Source organism: Convolutriloba macropyga, chromosome 10 (assembly GCF_964194025.1).
Source record: "Convolutriloba macropyga chromosome 10, txConMacr16.3, whole genome shotgun sequence".
In the NCBI taxonomy this organism is placed as follows: Eukaryota; Metazoa; Xenacoelomorpha; order Acoela; family Convolutidae; genus Convolutriloba; species Convolutriloba macropyga.
Genome location: NC_134477.1, coordinates 16,481,549 through 16,500,551, shown reverse-complemented (window position 1 = coordinate 16,500,551; position 19,003 = coordinate 16,481,549). Strand labels below are relative to the sequence as shown.

Sequence of the window (19,003 nt, the reverse complement as noted above, 5' to 3'; positions counted from 1 at the left end):
AGTTTCGAATATAGCGATTGCAGTGCAATCTACTCAACTAGATATAACGTTGTCTCAAAATCTGACTTCTAACACTTATCCTCGAAACTGATTCGCATTACACTGTATCACCAAGATCATTTTGACAGGTTTCAGAGACGAGTTGTTTTACTCTAATTAGTAATAACGGGTAGAGTCTGTTTTGTAATCGTTTTACATGGCAGAGACAAGTTTGAAACGGATTTGCTCATGCTTTGTTCGTTGCCACCTGTGAGCAATTTTTAACACATAAAGAGAATGAGAGTGAAGCTTGTATTACATGGTCATAATAATAGTCGTTTTTCCGTCGGTCTTTCGTAAGTCAAGTTACAAACAGGGGCATAAATTATTTCTTGAAACACAAGAAGTTATATCTCGTAAAGTTATTGTACAATTGAAGGGAAATGCAGTTATGATAAACGAATATAGAAGAAATCGAAGCAATCGAACTTGCAAGAATCTTTCAAGATAACTATTTGTCTTGCAAGATGATGTACGATGCCAATTTGCATTTTGTTTGAGAATGCAGAATAATCACTTGGTCTCGACTACGAATAACATTTAACAAGAGCCTTAGAGTGTAGGATATGGCGATAAAAAGAACCATTAACTGGTATCTACTACTGAACGATATATTATAATATTACAATAGGTTTTATATTTAACCATGCCTTTGTCTCAAATTTTCAGTAAGTTCATTCTTAATTAAAAACTATTGGTTGTGGAGCTGGCTCTTATTGTTTTGTTACAGAAGCAGTCCATCACATGGCAAAGTCGGAAGCGATGTTTTCAGTTTTTCTGGCGCTTCAAATGCCAGATTTTATTTAGAGTTATTTTTGGTAGAAAGGTACAAAAGCAAGCTCACGAGTCAAACGAAGTCGAATGCAAAAAGTAATCTATGGAGTGGACAGCAAATGGGAAAAAATTTTTCGTCTCAAGACACAACAACTTTAAGAACTGAAAGCGTTATATTTAAAATTTTTGAAACTTGAACTTTTTAGCGGTTTAATTTTTTTCATCATTGTTAAATCATGATCATTGCTCTACGCTTACAACAACTCGACATTTGCGACACATTTCGTACAATTTTGAGCAGTTTTTAGTGGTGACACCTCGACCCTGCTAAATTGTCTAGGAGAATAATTTTCATAATGAGTACAGTGAGTTGTAGTCTCGATTTGTAGGGTCCAAAAGAGTGTCTAAAATTTCTCCATTCGAGTCCATTATTTTCATCAACTCAATCCGTCTCTGGATTGCTTCCCGCTTGTTCTCCACCCTCGTGAAGGCGCTTTTATGTTCTTCGGGTTTTTCACTCTTTTCTTTCGGTAATCCACGATATAGCTTCAGCTCTGGATATTTGTCAGTTGCTGGTGGAGAGTCTCCCACTGTGCCATCCGTAGCCGGTTTTGGTGTTTTAATGGTATCTAAAAGGAGTTAGATGATACAAATCATAACATCATTAAATAACTGATTTAAAATAACTTGAACTTCATTTCAAGCTTAATTAGTATTTTAATTGAATGTGTTCAAGATTTTATTTTCGAATTTTTTGGATATGTTCGACATCTGAAACGGTTACATCATAAAAATTATTTGACCTATGGCATACTATTACCTCCCGTACAGAACTCGCAGATGCCTATAGACCTGATTCAGAGACTTTCCAGAGGCCACGTCTTGGCAGAGAGAGGTCAAGTCTTGGATCGAATATCCAAGAATTTTGGGACCTCCATGTTTAGGATGGAACCAAGACTTGAGTTCTTCTGGACATATCAGAAGCCAAGTCTTGACTTTCTCTTTCAGAGCGATGTTTTATATAGCAAAGAAAGGATGCAAACTTTTTTTTCGCTCAGATAAACGCCTAAAGATATTTGAACGATAATAATGCTATTGCACAAGAATTATACTCTCAACGTTTGGCCAGCTCTGAGCAGAGATAATCCAACCAAGACTAGGATTCCTCTGTCCAGAGGAAAAAACAAAGACTGTTAAAGTTTATTAAACAGTATCGTCAGACTACAATCCCTGTACCGGAGGCGAGGTAAGTAATTGTTTTGTCTAGCATCTCAAGACTTAAGAAATATTGTTCATGTACCCAAGAACCTAGAAAATTTCACTCTTCTAAGTCTTTGCGCAGAAAAAATCAGTCTTGGATTTTGTTCTCTTTCCAGAGAGAACAATAAGTTTTCGGTCACTTCTTTGCAGGGACATCTACGGGCAGAGAGCACTAAGACTTCGTTGTTTCTGCCAATAACTTCAGAAATCGACTTCCTGTTCTCTTAGCAGACGTATTATTGTATCCCCAAATAACTTGGAACTCCTTCTGAGTTTTTTTTTGAATCAGGGCTGTTAATCTCTGTTGATATGAAAGATGTAACGACTGCTCTCCTATCAAAGTCAAGGAAAACTTTACACCGCCCAGTTCATTTCACCGGTTTCGAATCTGTCCGGATATTGTGTTTTTGCTGTTAATTTTTTTGAACTGTATTATCCGCTATACTGTAGATTACCGTTGCATTACTTGTTGCTCAGTTACAACTGATAACTAACTGCTCAGCTTTGCTGTATAACAAATTGTTTCTCTCAGAATAACAAGCAAATCGAATTGAAACAGTCAAATTTTGCTCAAGTTTTGGTTAATAACTCAAGTTATAATTCAAAATTGCAAAATCCCGGATGTTTAGGTGACTGTCTTAGATACTGTTTAGGGCAAATAATTTCTATCTCTGATGTATTAATATTTTCCGAGAGTTTTTCCCGATAATCAATTTTAACAAATGTAACCAAAATCGCACTTTGTGCTTCTCAGCGCATTCAATTGCTCAATAACTCAATTTGTGATTTATACTAGGCCAGTTAGCTACGTTAATACCAGTAAGAGAAACAGTCTTTATGCTTTGCACAAAGTTTCTCTTACTTAGGAACTTCGTTCCTCGGAAAGAAAGTTTTGAGAATATCAAAGTTAATTCTCTTTTCACAAGTCAAAGTAAAGTTAAAACTGTACAACCACTAATATGATCTACAGAAACAAGACACAGTAAAATGTAATTTACCGCTCAAGAAAGTGTGCTGCAATACGCACTGTATGTCAGATTAGTAAGACAAAATTAACAAGTTTCAACTGATTTTTGGTAGCTTTTCAAGCTCCTTTTATGCTGCTAGTAACGTGGGTTTACATGTCAAATTCAACTGTTGATTGGTTGTAGATAATAATGTCAACAGAATGTGAACACTTTTCCATAACGTCACATTTTCAGTGTAAATTTAATGTCATGGGAAGTTTGTTAACCATGTAGAAGTTTTGTCGAAAATTCTGTATCAATAACAGGTTGATTAAGAATCCAATCGCAAAGAATCTGATGCAATACTGCTAAGTCGTAGTAATGTTTTGCTGGGAGTTGAGATAGTTCGAGTTTGAATTTCACTTCATGTATGATGATTGTGTACTAATAATAGTTGCTAAAAATAAATGTTGAACAAAATGAACAAATCCGTATGGCTTCAGTAGAATGTAGCATTAAATTTCGCTCTTTATGCTACTCTGGCTTTAATGCTTGAAATGGTTTTTAAGCGCTATTCAATTTGGTTATTGAGTTAGTAAGCTCAGGCACAACATCGCCGGCCCTGTTTTTCTTCGCAAAAACATCTTTTCCAGGTAGTACTGGCGCGAGTTTCTCTACTGGTCTCTTGTACACTCCGTCGGTCGTTTGAACTATCGCTGATCGGATCAAACCATCGGACCCATCGATGGTCTCTGTAACTTGACCGAGATTGTAATATCCACGCTTATTGCTGTCTGTGATCAACCAAACGAGATTGCCTTCTTTAAGGGTTTTGTTCGCCGTAGATCGCCATTTTTGACGGTTATTCAGAGTTGGCAGATATTCTTTCCGAAATCTGTCCCATATGAAATTTGCATATGCTTGAGTTTGTCGGAAGATTTTTCGATGATCAACAAATTCTTCTGCTCATGGTAGGTAGGATAAGCAAACGTTCCTGTTGCCAAGTAAGAAGTGATTGGGGGTCAATCCTTCTAACTCCTTAACAACTGAACTGACTGGAGTCAGCGGTCTTGCGTTCAAAGTCTAATCAACAATACACATCGTTGTTGAAAGAACGTCCTCGGTGACTGATCTGTTCCCAAACACTGCATACATTGCTTTCTTGCAACTTCTTACCAACCGTTCCCATACTCCTCCGAAGTGAGGTGATGCGGGTGGGTTGAACTTCCATCTGATTCCTCGTTGAATTAGATGTTCTTCGATCACTTTTTGTTCCATGCCGCAACGTACTCTGCACACTCTCTTTCAGCTCCAACAAAGTTTGTCCCGTTGTCGCTGATAATTGTACTTGGTTTACCTCTTCGAGCAATAAATCTCCTTGTTGCATTGAGACAACTATCTGTGTCCAACTTGGGTACGACCTCCATATGCACCGCTCTCATAGTTAGACAATTAAAGAGACAACACTATGGTTTTTCGTTTCCTCGCCCAATCTTCACAATGAAAAGGCCAAAGAAGTCCACTCCAACATTTGTAAAAACTGTTGAAGCATCTAACTGCTCTTCGAGTAGATCTGCCATTACTGGTGCTAACGTTTGTGCTCTGCCTTTTCTGCAGTTAACACACTTGTTTCTTTTTGATCTTAAGGCGTTCCGTATGCCTAGGATCCGCATCCTCTGCTGAACAATGTTTCTTACAAGCTCAGTGCATTCGTGTTGACTGTCCTTGTGCTCATTTCGCGAGAATAGTTCAACGCATGATGTTTCTAATGTAGCAAAATTGGATGCTTTATATTAAAGTCCAATTGATTTTGCCTATTCGGCCCTTGGCTCAAATAAGTCCTTCTCCATCTAGGAATGGGGAGAATTGTAGAGTTTTGCTGCCTTTTGGAGTTGCCTTTTCAGCTTTGAGAGATTTCATCTCTTCACCCAACCGTTCTTGCTGTAGTAGTTTGAAGATAGTTGCCTTTGCTCTTTCTCTTTCTTCAATGCTGACTACGAGTGTCGCTGGTTTGTGTTTGTTCAATGCTCGCTGTACGTATGCCACTGCATTTACCAGTCTGTTGAAGTTACTGAATCGTTCCCGCTGAATAACAGCTTTCTTCTCTTCAGCCTGTGTCATGAAGACTGATGAGGGTATAGTCTCTTCATCTGATGCAAAGATTAGGTTCACTTACTGTGGCCATTCACTTTCTGGTCGTTTCAACCAGCAGGCCAGCCCAGTGAGCCACTCACTTCTCTTAAATTCCTCGAAATTGATCGCTCTGGTGCCAATGTCCGCTGGGTTGTTGATACCGCTCACATGATTCCACTGTGAAACATCAGTTGTATCTAGTATCTCAGCCACTCGATTGGCCACAAACACTTGTTGTTTACGATGGGAACTGTGTATCGACTGCAATACTGTAGTTGAGTCTGACCAACAACTGCAACTATTTATCTTCATTTCATGTTCTTTGGCTATCTGTTCTTTCAACCTAACCGCCATGACTGCCGCTTGTAGTTCCAAAGGTATTGAAAGATGCCTCATCGGGCCACTTTGCAGATTCCAATGACAAATGCTAATTCAGTTGAGTATTTTTTGGCTGTGAACGTAGATAGGCCACAGCACACATCGTGTCTTCAGATGCGTCAGCAAACACATGAAGTTTGGTTTTATCCCTATCTCTGTTGAAGTACCTTCTGACGATGCCTATTTCAACCACTACTGGATGTTGTTCTTTCCCTCTCAGGATTTCTGGTTCGTCACCAGGCTTCACTTCGTTGTCTCAATGTTGCCCATTCTTAGTCCAGATGCCTTTAAGAAGTCGTCTCATGTCAACACTGAACGGAGAAAACAATCCAATCGGGTCGAATAATGAATATACCAAAGACAAAATCTTCCTCTCGGTCATAGGTGCTTCAATTTCTTTGTTCGTGCTTCTGCACACTAGAAAACTGTCATCAGTAACAGTCCATTGTAATCCTAGTACTGAGGATCCCTCTGTATTGGGTTCCAATTCGACTTGCTTCGTGTTGCTGATTGACTTCAAGTCTTCTGGGATTGCTTTGGTAACTGCATCGTTGTTGCTTGTCCACTTCTTCAATTCAAATCCATATCGTGAGAAAAGAGGTTGTAGTTGATTGAAAACTTCAGTTGCTTCTTCAGGGGTTTCTACTGATTGATGTCAGCTGTCAGGGCTATTGGTCTTTCATGGAATCTGAATACTGTTCCAATCAACCCATGTAGCAGATCAGGTCCTGCTAGTAGCTTATCATTTAGGCATACTTCTTTGTATTTTGAGGCAGCATTGCAAACATGTCTTACTTTGTCATGCTTATTCGGGTTTAGCACTGGATTGTGGGGCAAATACAATTCTTTACCGAAGCTGCCTTTCACTCCGGACTCTTACAATATTTTTCCGAATCATTTTTCTACATCTGTATCTATTGATTGTTGATACAAACTTTTCAAGTATGGGTCACTTTGGAATCTTCGCTCCAGTGAGTAAAGCTCACCCAAGGTTGAGCTGAAATTATTCGGTAGGTTTGGCTCTGTTTCACTCCACAGAATTCTCACTTCAAACCGCTCGCCTGTGAATTTCGTCCTACTTTCTAGCATCTTCTGTGCCTGCAGTTCCTTCTTTGACTGACTGACGACGTTGATTTTGGAGGCATAGGTTTCTATGTCCCACGCGGTTGGGATATTCTCAGCCCCTTTCATATCCTCTGTGAAGGCAAAATGACAAACATTTTGTCTTCTTTTGCCCATCATGGGTCCACTGACTACCCATCCTAGCTCTGTTAGAACGGAGAAAGGTTCACTTCGTTTTCCTATCTTGTAGTCCAATGGGCGTTGTAGCTCATAACCATCTTGACCGAGGATGATGCCAACTTCCATCAAGTTGAAGATTTTATTGGGTTTGAAGATTTGAAGCTGATTGAAGCTTTGCTTCAGCTTGTGATAATAATGGTTTGTGTTCCCCAAGGAAAATGACGGGTGTGAAAATGCTTCGGTTGAATGCACCTTTGAATGTAGCCCCTTTATTTTGAGAGGAACCTTTTCTGTCTTCAGATTCTTCGTTCCGAGTATGCCAGCTATGTTGAGCGTCACATCGGTGCCTTGGGCTCGTCACTTCTCTCGCACACTTTGATCGATGAATGAAACCGTTGATCCACTATCGAGGAAAGCATATGTATTCAGCCTGTTGCCAGCGCTCTGTATTGAGACAGGAACTATCTGAAGAAAGCAAGTAACTTCGTTACTCAGGTTAATTGTTGCTGCGCTTACGTTGACTGCGTGATTGCCCTCGTCAATCGTTTTCTGTGTGTAGCAATCGGTTGTGCTTCTTAATGCATACAATGATACCGCAAGTCTTGACCTTAAAATCTTTGATTGCATATCCTTTGCCTAGACATCCGTAACATAAGCGTTGCTTCCTCACTGCTGCGTACCGATCATTCGCACTCGTGTTCCTGAATAGTGGAGAGTTCCATATTTTATGAGTGCCATCAGCTAGCGGACAGTAATCACTTTAAGTTTGCTTCGTTCCTTTCACGTTCGAACTTGCACTGAAGTTCGATGTTTTCTAGAACTGTTTGTTTCTATTTGTGCTTCTTCGGTCTTCCTCTCTTCGCTCTCCCTTGAAAGCTGAAAACCCTTTGTGCACGAATGCTATCCTAGATAGTCACTTTTCAAACATAATCAGATCAGGCCAATCTTCATATTTTTGATCAACATAGAACCACTTCTCTTTGAGTACTTGGGGTAGTTTATCTACTCTCCTATACAGTGTCGAGCTCGATTGCAGATACACCAATCTGCTTGTACTCTTTGAGCACATACACAAAGTTTGAGACAATAACTGAGATACTGATCAGACCTGATTGGTTGTGATGTTTAACCTGTTTTGCTTTGCGAAGACTCTCCAATTGCGCAATGATCACATGAGGCCTTGAAATTTCCTTTCCAGATTGCTCCATGCAGCACCATAGAATTGTCCAGAATAGCCCTTTCCAGAGACTGTTGACCTTGCTTTGCTTGTCAGTAGAGTCTTCAGATAGCTCATCTTCTCTGAGTCTGGTATTGGACGTTGATCCACTGTAGCAATGAACATACTAGACCACTCCGGCCACTCGAGAGGGTTTCCATCGAAGTTGTTCAACTTCAGCTTTGGTAGATTACTACTATCTAAATTACCAGTGTTGTATCGTAAACCAGCTCTTGGGGAAAACGTCTCGGTCTTCATCACTTGAGGACCGGTCTCGTGAACTGCGATATCGTGAGAATTGAGTATGCCTGTTCACTTCATGGGTTACTTCGAAGCAAGCTGATGATCGGTCTGGTGTTAGAAGATTGTCAATCCTGCTGGCCCAGTGTGAGACATCTCTCTTCTTTGGGGTCCAGTTGAAGGATGATTTGTCTCGAGCACCAGTTGATTGAGAACGAGCACCATCGTTCTCTAATGCTAATCTCTTCACTTTGCACTCTAGCTCGCGCTCCTCCTCCAGTAGTTGGTGCATGGTTTCCAGTTCCTTCATTTGCATTTCCAGCTCTAGCCTCCTCCGCTCTAACCATGCCTGTTCTAATCGCATCTTGGTTTCGAATTCAACATCGATTTTATTCATCCTTTCCTCGCGCCTTTGTTTTGCTGAAGATGTTTCCGAAACATTCTCTGTCTCTTGGCCACTTGCTGTTACTCGATTCTGCACTGTTTGAGCAACTGGGTTGTCCGTTGGGTAGTTGTTATTGCTCTCGCTGTCGTTCACTGCTTGAGTTGTGTTGCTTTGCTCTGCATTCATTGCTGGTTGCGTGCCTTTGCTTGTATATGCAAGCCAATGATACTCCAAACTTGCTTTGCACTTTCTTGCTTCTTTCAGGTGTTCTTCAACAAAGTTTGCTTGATAGGGCACAAGCTTCTTGTTTCGTTGCTGCAGTTGCTTGGGTATTTCTTCCTCTAGAAGGTGAACAGTCTGTTGCTAGAGGACCTTTAGTTTGTTGGGTCCCTCTGAATCTTCAATTATTTTGTAGCCAATCCCTGTTTTAGTGTTAACTTCTTCCGCTAAATCTTGGAACTTCTTGTCTTACCGTTGATTGAAGCCCCTCTCTGCTGGTTGTGCCTGAATTGCTTGGTTGCTGTTTGCTTTGCTTGTCCCTTTTAAGCGAAGTCAACTCTTCAACGTGTTTTGTGAATTGCACTGCCACCTTTCACTCTGCGTCACTGGCGTTGCGCTGTTGATTCGTTTGATTGTCTTTGGGGGGTGCCTTTGTCACTCTCTTCATCAGATTTGAAAGCAGTTTGTCTTCCAATGTCCGGTTCAGCGGACCAAATGTAACGGGTGCTCTCCTATCAAAGTCAAGGAAAACTTTACAACGCCCAGTTCATTTTAGCGGTTTCATATCGGTAGGGATATTGTGTTTTTGCACTTAACTTTTGTGAACTGTATTATCAGCTATGCTGTAGATTACCGTTGCATTACTTGTTGCTCAATTACAACTGATAACTAACTGCTCAGCTTTGCTGTATAACAAATTGTTTCACTCAGAATAACAAGCAAATCGAATTGAAACAGTCAAATTTTGCTCAAGTTTTGGATAAAAACTCCAGTTATAATTCGATCTTGCAAAATCCCCGATGTTTAGCTCTAGATAACTGTCTTAGCTACTGGCTAGGGTGAATAATTTCTATCTGCGATGTATTAATAATTTCCGAGAGTTTTTCCCGATAATCAGATTTAACAAATGTAACCAACGTCCCACTTTGTGTTTCTCAGCGCACTCAATTGCTCGATAACACAATTCGTGATTTATACAAGGCTTCGTTAAAACCAGTAAGAGAAACTGTCTTTATGCTTTGCACAAAGTTTCTCTTACTTAAGAACTCCGTTCCTTAGAAAGAAATTCTGAGAAAATCAAAGTTAATTATCTTTTCACAAGTCAAGGTAAAGTTAAAACTGTACAACCACTAGTATAATCTTCAGAAACAAGACACAGTAACAAGTAGTTTATCGCTCAAAAAAGTGTGCTTCAAAACGCAGTGTATGTCAGATTAGTAAGACAAAATTAACAATCTTCAACTGATTTTTGGTAGTTTTTCAAGCTCCTTTCATGCTGCTAGTCACGTTGGTTTACATGTCAAATTCAACTGTTGATTGGTTGTAGATAATAATGTCGACAGAATGTGAACACTTTTTCATAACGTCACTTTTTCAGTGTAAATTTGATGTCATGGGAAGTTTGTTAACCATGTAGAAGTTTTGTCGAATATTCTGTATCAATAACAGGATGATTCGCAATCCAATCGCAAAGAATCTGATGCAATACTGCTAAGTAGTAGTAATGTTTTGCTGAGAGTTGAGATAGTTCGAGTTTGAGTTTCACTTCATTTATGATGATTGTGTAATAATAATAGTTGCTAAATATAAATGTTGAACAAAATGAACAAATCCGTATGGCTTCAGTAGAATGTAGCATTAAATTTCGCTCTTTATGCTATTCTGGCTTTAATGCTTGAAAAGGCCTTGAAGCGTTATTCAATTTGGTTATTGAGTTAGTAACCTCAGCCACAACAAAAGAGGTTGAGCTTTATCATTACTTTACAATAACAGAGTCGAAAAGTCATATCTAAGGATATCGAAGCTTATATATCCGATCTTCTTTAACGAAAAGGTAGACAAATTCCGACTTAGCATTTGAAAAATAAACTTACGTCAAATTTTCGGATTTCTTTTTAAAATCTCGCAAAATTTAGTTCTAAAAGGTTCTCGGAAATTGAATGACGGAAATATTAAATTTTAATGACTACCTGTTGATTTTTATTGTTGCTGTAAATTTTAAAAATGTTTCTATTATATGGCCAACAACTATACAATGTCATGTGATGCGATGAACCTTTTATTTGGTGGTTTTGTAAAACATAATGACATCCTAGTTTTCATTATTTTTTGAACTGGCGGTTTTAAATTAGACTCCATTTAGTACAATTATTGGCTCCACGGCTGCTGTACTCTTGCACCATGAATGTTTTCTAATCAAATCAAAATACTCATTTTCAGACTGAAAAGTACCTCACCGATCAGATTTCACATATAAAATTATTTTCTGCAAAATGTTTTGCATAAGAATTGAAATTGCTTATTGTTCTCAACTTTGTGGCTCAAAAGAGCTAGAATGAAAGTTAGTTCAATAAGTAAATACCTAAGCCGAGTATTTTACGCAAACTTCCCATCATAATCTTTTGACAATTAATCTTTTATTCCATTTCAAAAATTTTTCAATCATTTTTCTGCCGAAATCTGCTTTTTTAATCTATCCTAAGGTAAACTCCAATTCAGCACTAAAACTAAAAGTTTGTAAGTATGTAGTAACATTTTTCCTTGTTAAATGACTATCAATGATCTGTAGAAGAAGAAGTTCCTTTGATAGTGAGCAAGAATTATCAAAAAATCTTCCTATTGATTGGCAATTTGTATAGAAGCCCGGTACGAGAGCGAAACGCCCCGTTTAAAATTAAGAGCTCCCATTTCTTTGGAATTTACATGCTTTAGTCGCTCAAAATAAAAACTGCTCAGACTTTTCTTCCGCTCATGATTGAATTCGATCTAATTCCATTGCCGATTTAGATAACTTTTCGACCTCGAAGTTGACTTTCTTACCCAGGTTGAGGTGCGATCAGGAAGTGACCTCTGATCAGACCAAGTCCAACGCACACGGTGTGTTCCCAGACCAAAATTACACGGTCTGGGACTTGGTTCGAGCGCACAATAGTATGATCAGAGGTCACTTCGGTCTGGGGATGGTATGATTAGAGGTCACTTTGGTCTGGGGATGGTATGATCAGAGGTCAGTTCGGTCTGGGAATGGCATGATCAAAGGTCACTTCAAGATGGGAATGGTCTGATCAGAGGCGGATTCACGCGCACTTTAGTCTGATCAGAGACCATTTCGAGCGGAAGTTTTTGTTTGTTTTTTTGTTTTTTTTTACCGAGAAATGTTGGCTGTGCCAAGAGGCAACAAAAAGCAGCATTCTGATCACAGACACATTTAAAATCTGATGGCTTCGATCAGAATCAAAGGAGTCCAGCTGATAGAAACTGCTAGTCCCCTTAAAAAGAAATTTTGATTAAATGTTGAAGACGACGTTTTATATGGAAAGCTGTCTAAATTCATGCATTGAGTTCAAAATAAACACTTATTGTATACTAAATAAATTGTTTCTCAGCAGTTGGGTTTTCTTTTCTTTAGCAATAATACTTTTAGAATGGTCGTTTCTTTAGATGAATTTAATAAAGCAAGCATTAATTTTTATGAAATGAAATTATTATAACAAAATTCGTTCATAGTGAAAACCTTTCACTGATCAGAAAATTTCGAGCGCAATTGAGTGTGATTAGAGGTTATTTCGAGCTCACAATAGTCTGATCAGGAGTGACTTTTGAGCGCGCAATAGAGTGATCAAAAGTAATTTTGAGCGCACAATCGTCTGGACGATGATCTGGGTTTGGTTTGTGCCATGGTCGCAAAATCGTCTAGACAATGGTCTGATTTTGGTCTGATCAGAGGTCCTTTCCGTCTCCAGCGCAAATTTTTATAATCAGAGGATACTTTGGTCTGGAATGGTCTGATCAGAGGTCACTTTCGGATGGTACCTCAACCTGGGTAGCTTTCATCAAATTCTTAAAACCGTTGTAAGCGAATTATGAAATGAAGTCTGCAAAATTTACCATCAAGTATTGTTTCAAATCTTCAAAATTTGCTTCAAAATTCACCCTGATTTGATTTTCTTATCTAGACAGTAAAAAGTGGCATGATCAGATAATGGCCACAGGGAAAATACAGAACTTAAATATTATGCTTTGCTGATTTTTTATGTAACTATGAACCGAGTGCCTTTTTACGAGGAGACTTTTTCAATTATTCTTTGAATTTATTTTACTGATCTGATTATAAGTTTGCTCGACGGTTATTCGAAGAAATTCGTACCCGAGGAGGATCTGTTTTGTCTTTAAACATTGACAGTATAAGTACCTAGCATGTTGAGAAACATTTACTTCTCTTTTATATCAGTGTACCTTTGGTTGAAGTAGGACTAGGCTTGAGTTTGAGTTTCTCTCTGAGTTGATAAGCATGTTCACGAGCAGCCTTACATTCCTGGATGAGGTCGTCGGCCTTTGGAATTCCAGCTCCTTTCCTATCAAAAAAAATTACAGGTTTCATATTGTAAGTGTGCCCATGTTGTTAGCATCAAATAAGTTTCTAAATTTCATTCGTACTAATTGACAATTCCCGGTTTCGCCGGAGAAAACGCGAGAAATGTTGTGAAAAAAAATCATACTCATGCCGCAATCAGAAATTAGGAACAACTCACAGATTGAAGTTTTTTAACCGTTAAAACGCTGAATGAAGTTAGTATCGTAAATGTTTTGAACGCGTGTTATTTTTTTCAGGGGGTTAAAATGAAAACGAACTATTTGCTAAGCAAATTCTGGTTATCCCTTTATCAGAAAAGAGTTAAGAAATTGTTTGCTTGGGAGAAGGCAGATTAAAAAATTTTATACTAACCCAGCGAAACGAAACTTGATACACCTTGCCATGTCATTCAAGATCTTAAAAACTCTTGCAAAACTTGATACACCTTGCCATGTCATACAAGATCTCAAAAACTCTTGCAAAACTTGATACACCTTGCCATGTCATACAAGATCTTAAAAACTCTTGCAAAAATTGATACACCTTGCCATGTCATACAAGATCTCAAAAACTCTTGCAAAACTTGATACACCTTGCCATGTCATACAAGATCTTAAAAACTCTTGCAAAACTTGATACACCTTGCCATGTCATACAAGATCTTAAAAACTCTTGCAAAACTTGATACACCTTGCCATGTCATACAAGATCTTAAAAACTCTTGCAAAACTTGATACACCTTGCCATGTCATACAAGATCTTAAAAACTCTTGCAAAACTTGATACACCTTGCCATGTCATACAAGATCTCAAAAACTCTTGCAAAACTTGATACACCTTGCCATGTCATACAAGATCTTAAAAACTCTTGCAAAACTTGATACACCTTGCCATGTCATACAAGATCTTAAAAACTCTTGCAAAACTTGATACACCTTGCCATGTCATACAAGATCTTAAAAACTCATGCAAAACTTGATAAACCTTGCCATGTCATACAAGATCTTAAAAACTCTTGCAAAACTTGATAAACCTTGCCATGTCATACAAGATCTTAAAAACTCTTGCAAAACTTGATACACCTTGCCATGTCATACAAAATCTTAAAAACTCTTGCAAAACTTGATACACCTTGCCATGTCATACAAGATCTTAAAAGCTCTTGCAAAACTTGATACACCTTGCCATGTCATACAAGATCTTAAAAACTCTTGCAAAACTTGATACACCTTGCCATGTCATACAAGATCTTAAAAACTCATGCAAAACTTGATAAACCTTGCCATGTCATACAAGATCTTAAAAACTCTTGCAAAACTTGATAAACCTTGCCATGTCATACAAGATCTTAAAGCTCTTGCAAAATTTGATAAAACTTGCCATGTCATACAAGTCTTAAAAACTCTTGCAAAAACTTGAAACCTCTTGACAAGACTATGATAGCAAAAATTTATTTAAACACCTTGATAAGATCTTGAAAAGATCCTATCAATACATGTTAAGAAGTTCTCTTGCCGTAACTTGCTAAGACCTTGATAAAATTTGACACAACATTTTTCGAGACGCAAATAAAAGTCCAAATAAAAATCTTGAAAACAATAGCCAGTTGTAAGTTACCCCTCCACATTAGTCGCTCCGATCTATTATAATGAGAAGAACTCTATGCTAGGTAGACTGTTCTCGCTTTTATCGCGGAAATTTCTCATCAACAATTTTACTCCGGCCTCTGAATTTTGTCAAGTCTGGATTAGTTGTTTAGATTTCAACTTCAGAGAAGGACTTTGTGGTAGCATGCAAATTTTCTGCTGGTAAAGACATGCAATAATCAAGATTTAAGAGATTGTTTGGTGGAAATTCAACATTATTTGATGATTTCAAGGCCATGTTAAATGATATTGCATATATTGCCTCGTAATCAAGGTTGTTTGATCTGAGGCCTCTCAAAATCAAATAGGGCCGGGCCTGTTCCTCAAACAGTCGGCATTGGCAATAATGTTAGTGGGTATATAATCAGCTGTCGCCGCTGTTGACTAACCGTATTTTCCAATTGATAAAACCATTTATATTAAGCTTTGTAATTTGATCAAAGTTGTAATCAGGCTTAGATCACCTATTCAAAACCGCTCTGATCGAACCCTACAAAAACTATATCATAACATTGTGCTCAACTGAACTTTAAGCCCTCGTGAATTATCTCTGAAAAGAATTAGTCTTGTTTCTGTGTGTCAGCTTGTGATGTTTTTGTTTTCGATCTTAATCAGAAAATAAAATGAATTGAAAATTTACTTCAAGTTTTGAGTTCATGAAACAGTTTTAGTTGGCAGTCGAATTTAGCACAGGGCAAAAAGGATAACTAAAAAAATGATGGATTAGTTTTCTATAGGAAAGGGTTCCTGAATCAGATGCACATGTAGTGTCACGGGTACAGCAAAACCACACGTTTTCACGTATCTCCAGACACTTTGGAGGTTTTGGAAGTAATAGCCGACAATCTGCATATTTAGAGCATTCAGAGAAAATTTTGAAACTTATTGTTGCTATTAATTATCTAATGCCTTTTTTGGAGACCTAAACAGCTAGTTTCTTCGGTTTCCTAACCTGGGACATCTTAACGTGCAACATCAGTTATACATAAGTACTATGCATAAAAGTATATATATATATATATATATATATATATATAAAACTTCAGCAGCTTTTTTCGGAAATTTTTTAGCAGAAAATTATTATAGGAGCGTAGTATAGCGTAAACAAACGAGATTTTAAGGTGTCTGGAACTAACAACTCTGGTGAAGGTCTTGACGTAGGCGTGTAGCTTGAGCTGTCTAACAGGGAGTAAAGTTTCTGTCTCAACTTGCTTGTGTATTGATCATCATCTCCAATATGTGTTGGACGCTCAGCTAATACATCACTGAAAAAGGAAAAATGCAGAGAAAAAATATCTTCTTGAGACTGCAATGGTGAGTTTTTTACACAGCCCAAAATCTATTGAAATCTAGTTAAAAATAACAGATTATGCATCGTGATTTACTGTGCTATAATGTGCTACACAGGACTTGCTTAAAAACTCATTAATGTTCTATCATAGCTATGCACAAAAATTTGAAAACCACGAAATGCTTCATGTTGGCGACAAAATTCAGTTTTATGCATTAGTTTAATTTGCAGTTTGAGTTTTTTTTCTACTAGTACATCTTACCATATTTTCTAAAACGCTGTGTTGTTGCATCGGTTGTACAAAGCTAACTCCAATAGAATTGCTGCGATTTTAAACTGGTCCTCAAGTATTCTATAAGTCATATTGAAGCTAATGTGTAACTGACAATGTGCTAATGTGTAACTCACAATGCAAACAATTTCTGGGAAACTATTTAGGTAAAATTAGGAACAAAACCGTTTCACCCAGCAGATAGTAATACATTGAAATCCGCCCCACTATTCATTATTAGTCTGAATGAAAATATGGAAAACGTAGAAAACTTAGCTTTTATTTTTGCACCAAGCCGAGGTTTTTTGCCAAAATCATGATAGATAAGCGGTAACTAGTGTTAACAAGTCGAAAAATTAACACATTTTTCTTCCATAATTTTGCGTTGAATGCGTTGGATTCAGAGTTCTCTATAATCAACGCATTCAACGCCAATTTATGTAAGAAACTTGCGGTGATATTTCCAACTTGTCAACGCTAGTTAGCGCTTATCTTACATAATTTTGCGTATCTAAGCCTGGATCTTACATAATTTTACGACGAATTTGGCACAGATCTTAGTAAATTATGCGCTTACTTTAGCATTGGTCTTACAAAAAGTATACACAAAGATATCTGCGCATGAGACTTGAACCACTGACCTCTTGCATGCTTATCACCTCTTTTGCCACTGTCCCACGGTACCTTAGTACTCGTAAGAAAAGCGCTCTTTAGAAATCGGACTGTAAAATCACATTGCATAAAATTTCGGCGCTTCTAAGGGTAGATTTTACATAATTTTGCGGTTTCTTTGTGTAAATTTCATATAAATTTCTGTTTCTAAGCATAGTTCTTACAAATATTTAGTACTTCGTAGTTGCAGTTAACCTTTTTCTGTGGTGCCGTAGACAATTATTAAGTTTAATAAATTTAAAATCATCAGGTCACCCAAAACTATGGAAAATAAACGCTAAACCAAACACAACATTTTATAAGATCGACGCTTCGAAGCAAAGTTATGGAAAATGATTGCGTTGAATATGGTTAAAATCTACGCTAAACTCAACATAAAAAATGTAAGATCTACGCTTAAAAACGGAAAACTTTATGTAAGATTGGCGGTGAATGCGTTTATATGTTTAAGATCGACGCTAAATTCAATGCAAAATTAGTCAAGATCTACGCTTAAAAATACAAAATTATGTAAGATTGGCGGTGAAAGCGTTGAATTTATGTAAAATCTACGCTAAATTCAACGCAAAATCATGTAAGATCAACGTTAAATTCAATGCAAAATTTTGTAAGATCTGCGCTTAAAAACGCAAAAATAATTAAGATTGGCTATGAATGAGTTGAAATTATATAAGATATACGGTAAATTCAATGCAAAATTATGTAACATCTACGCTTAAACACGCAAAATTATGTAAGAGTAGCGCTGAATGCGTTGAATTTATGTTATTCGCTTGAGCGTAGATCTCTCATAAACTCAACGCATTCACCACCAATCTTACATCGTTTTGCGTTTCGTAGCGTTGAAATCTCAGCCCGGGCACTACCTTGAACCTTTGGGCCTTATATCAGAAAATATAAATAATTTTCAATGACTTCTAAGATTTTTCAATGACTTGGGATTCTTGTCTAGATTATGAACTCAGTACACCGGACCCGTTGTGGTACAACCAAAGTCCGACTAACTCATACCGGTCGTGGGTCACCGACCCCGTCTTCGGTTGAAGTTACTGGTTCTTCATTTCCAAACCAAATCCCTACATACCATACCTTTCGTAGTCCCTCCTTGGGTAACGAAACGATGGATAATTTCTTCTGGCAAAATTTTCCGGAGGGGAGCTGACGGGTGATAACTCCGGCTCTATTTCTACTGGTTTGTACTGTCCCGATAATGTAATGGCTTGAAGCCGCAGTCTGTTCTTATGCAGCTTTTGATTCATCATTTTAATAGATGAAAGTTGCTTAGACAAACTGAAGACAGAATTTTCTAAGTTGTTTTTGATAGTGGCTATAGCTTTTAAATTAAGCACACATATATGCTCAGTTTTCATTGTGTCAATCAATGCGTGGCTTTTGAATATTATGTATTCAGTGGCTAAACTGGCACTTAGTTGTTAAGTAGCTAAAGATAATAAATCTTTTTATTTTTTACTCACTTTACTTTTTTCTTTTTAAATCTTTTTTACTCACTTAACTTTTGATATGGTTTCTAAGTTTCAAAATTTACCATGACTATTTTGAGGGTGTGGTTGCTCCATAAACGGAGGTTATTTCTAACCGAAGGAATATATCAGAACCACTAAAATTGAATGGTAATAGATTTGGTCACTTTCAGAGGCTGTTGTATAATTATTTCACGTAAATTTTATATTTGAGAACGGGAGATGTTGACTGGCAAACGAGAGGGTTTTTGTGCACGGATAATTGTCAAAATTATTTGAAATGTGGGCGTGGGTCCTGACCGGAAAATTTGGTTGTTTCTCCAATATCTGGTTGAACCGGGCAAAAACGTTCGGATCTATTCTGTTTCGCCCCCTACCTGCCCCCTTCCCCCAGCTTAGTGGCATTTTTACATAGTAACGTGCTATAACAATTCATAAATTTCCAGTGGGGACAT

The 19,003-nt window shown here is 37.7% G+C and overlaps 1 protein-coding gene across 1 annotated transcript; it reads right to left on the bottom strand.

Annotated features, from left to right (window-relative positions):
- Nucleotides 1-967: 967 nt before the first annotated feature.
- Nucleotides 968-18,412, bottom strand: LOC142348320 (uncharacterized). Its single transcript, XM_075399626.1, has 4 exons — nucleotides 18,157-18,412; nucleotides 15,970-16,098; nucleotides 13,070-13,188; nucleotides 968-1,442 (listed from the first exon to the last, which is right to left on the bottom strand). The coding sequence occupies exons 1-4, from the start codon at nucleotides 18,327-18,329 to the stop codon at nucleotides 1,165-1,167; spliced, it is 699 nt and encodes a 232-aa protein (XP_075255741.1). The 5' UTR covers nucleotides 18,330-18,412; the 3' UTR covers nucleotides 968-1,164.
- Between the last annotated feature and the right edge of the window lie 591 nt (nucleotides 18,413-19,003).

Bases quoted from the DNA above. Each gene is read 5' to 3' on its own strand.
- LOC142348320 (XM_075399626.1), bottom strand. From the start codon at position 18,329: ATGATGAATCAAAAGCTGCATAAGAACAGACTGCGGCTTCAAGCCATT. The intron at 16,099-18,156 runs GTATGGTATGTA...TTCCTTTTTCAG, and splicing joins CCAAGGAGGGACTACGAAAG to TGATGTATTAGCTGAGCGTC. The intron at 13,189-15,969 runs GTTAGTTCCAGA...TTTTTTTGATAG, and splicing joins TCAAGACCTTCACCAGAGTT to GAAAGGAGCTGGAATTCCAA.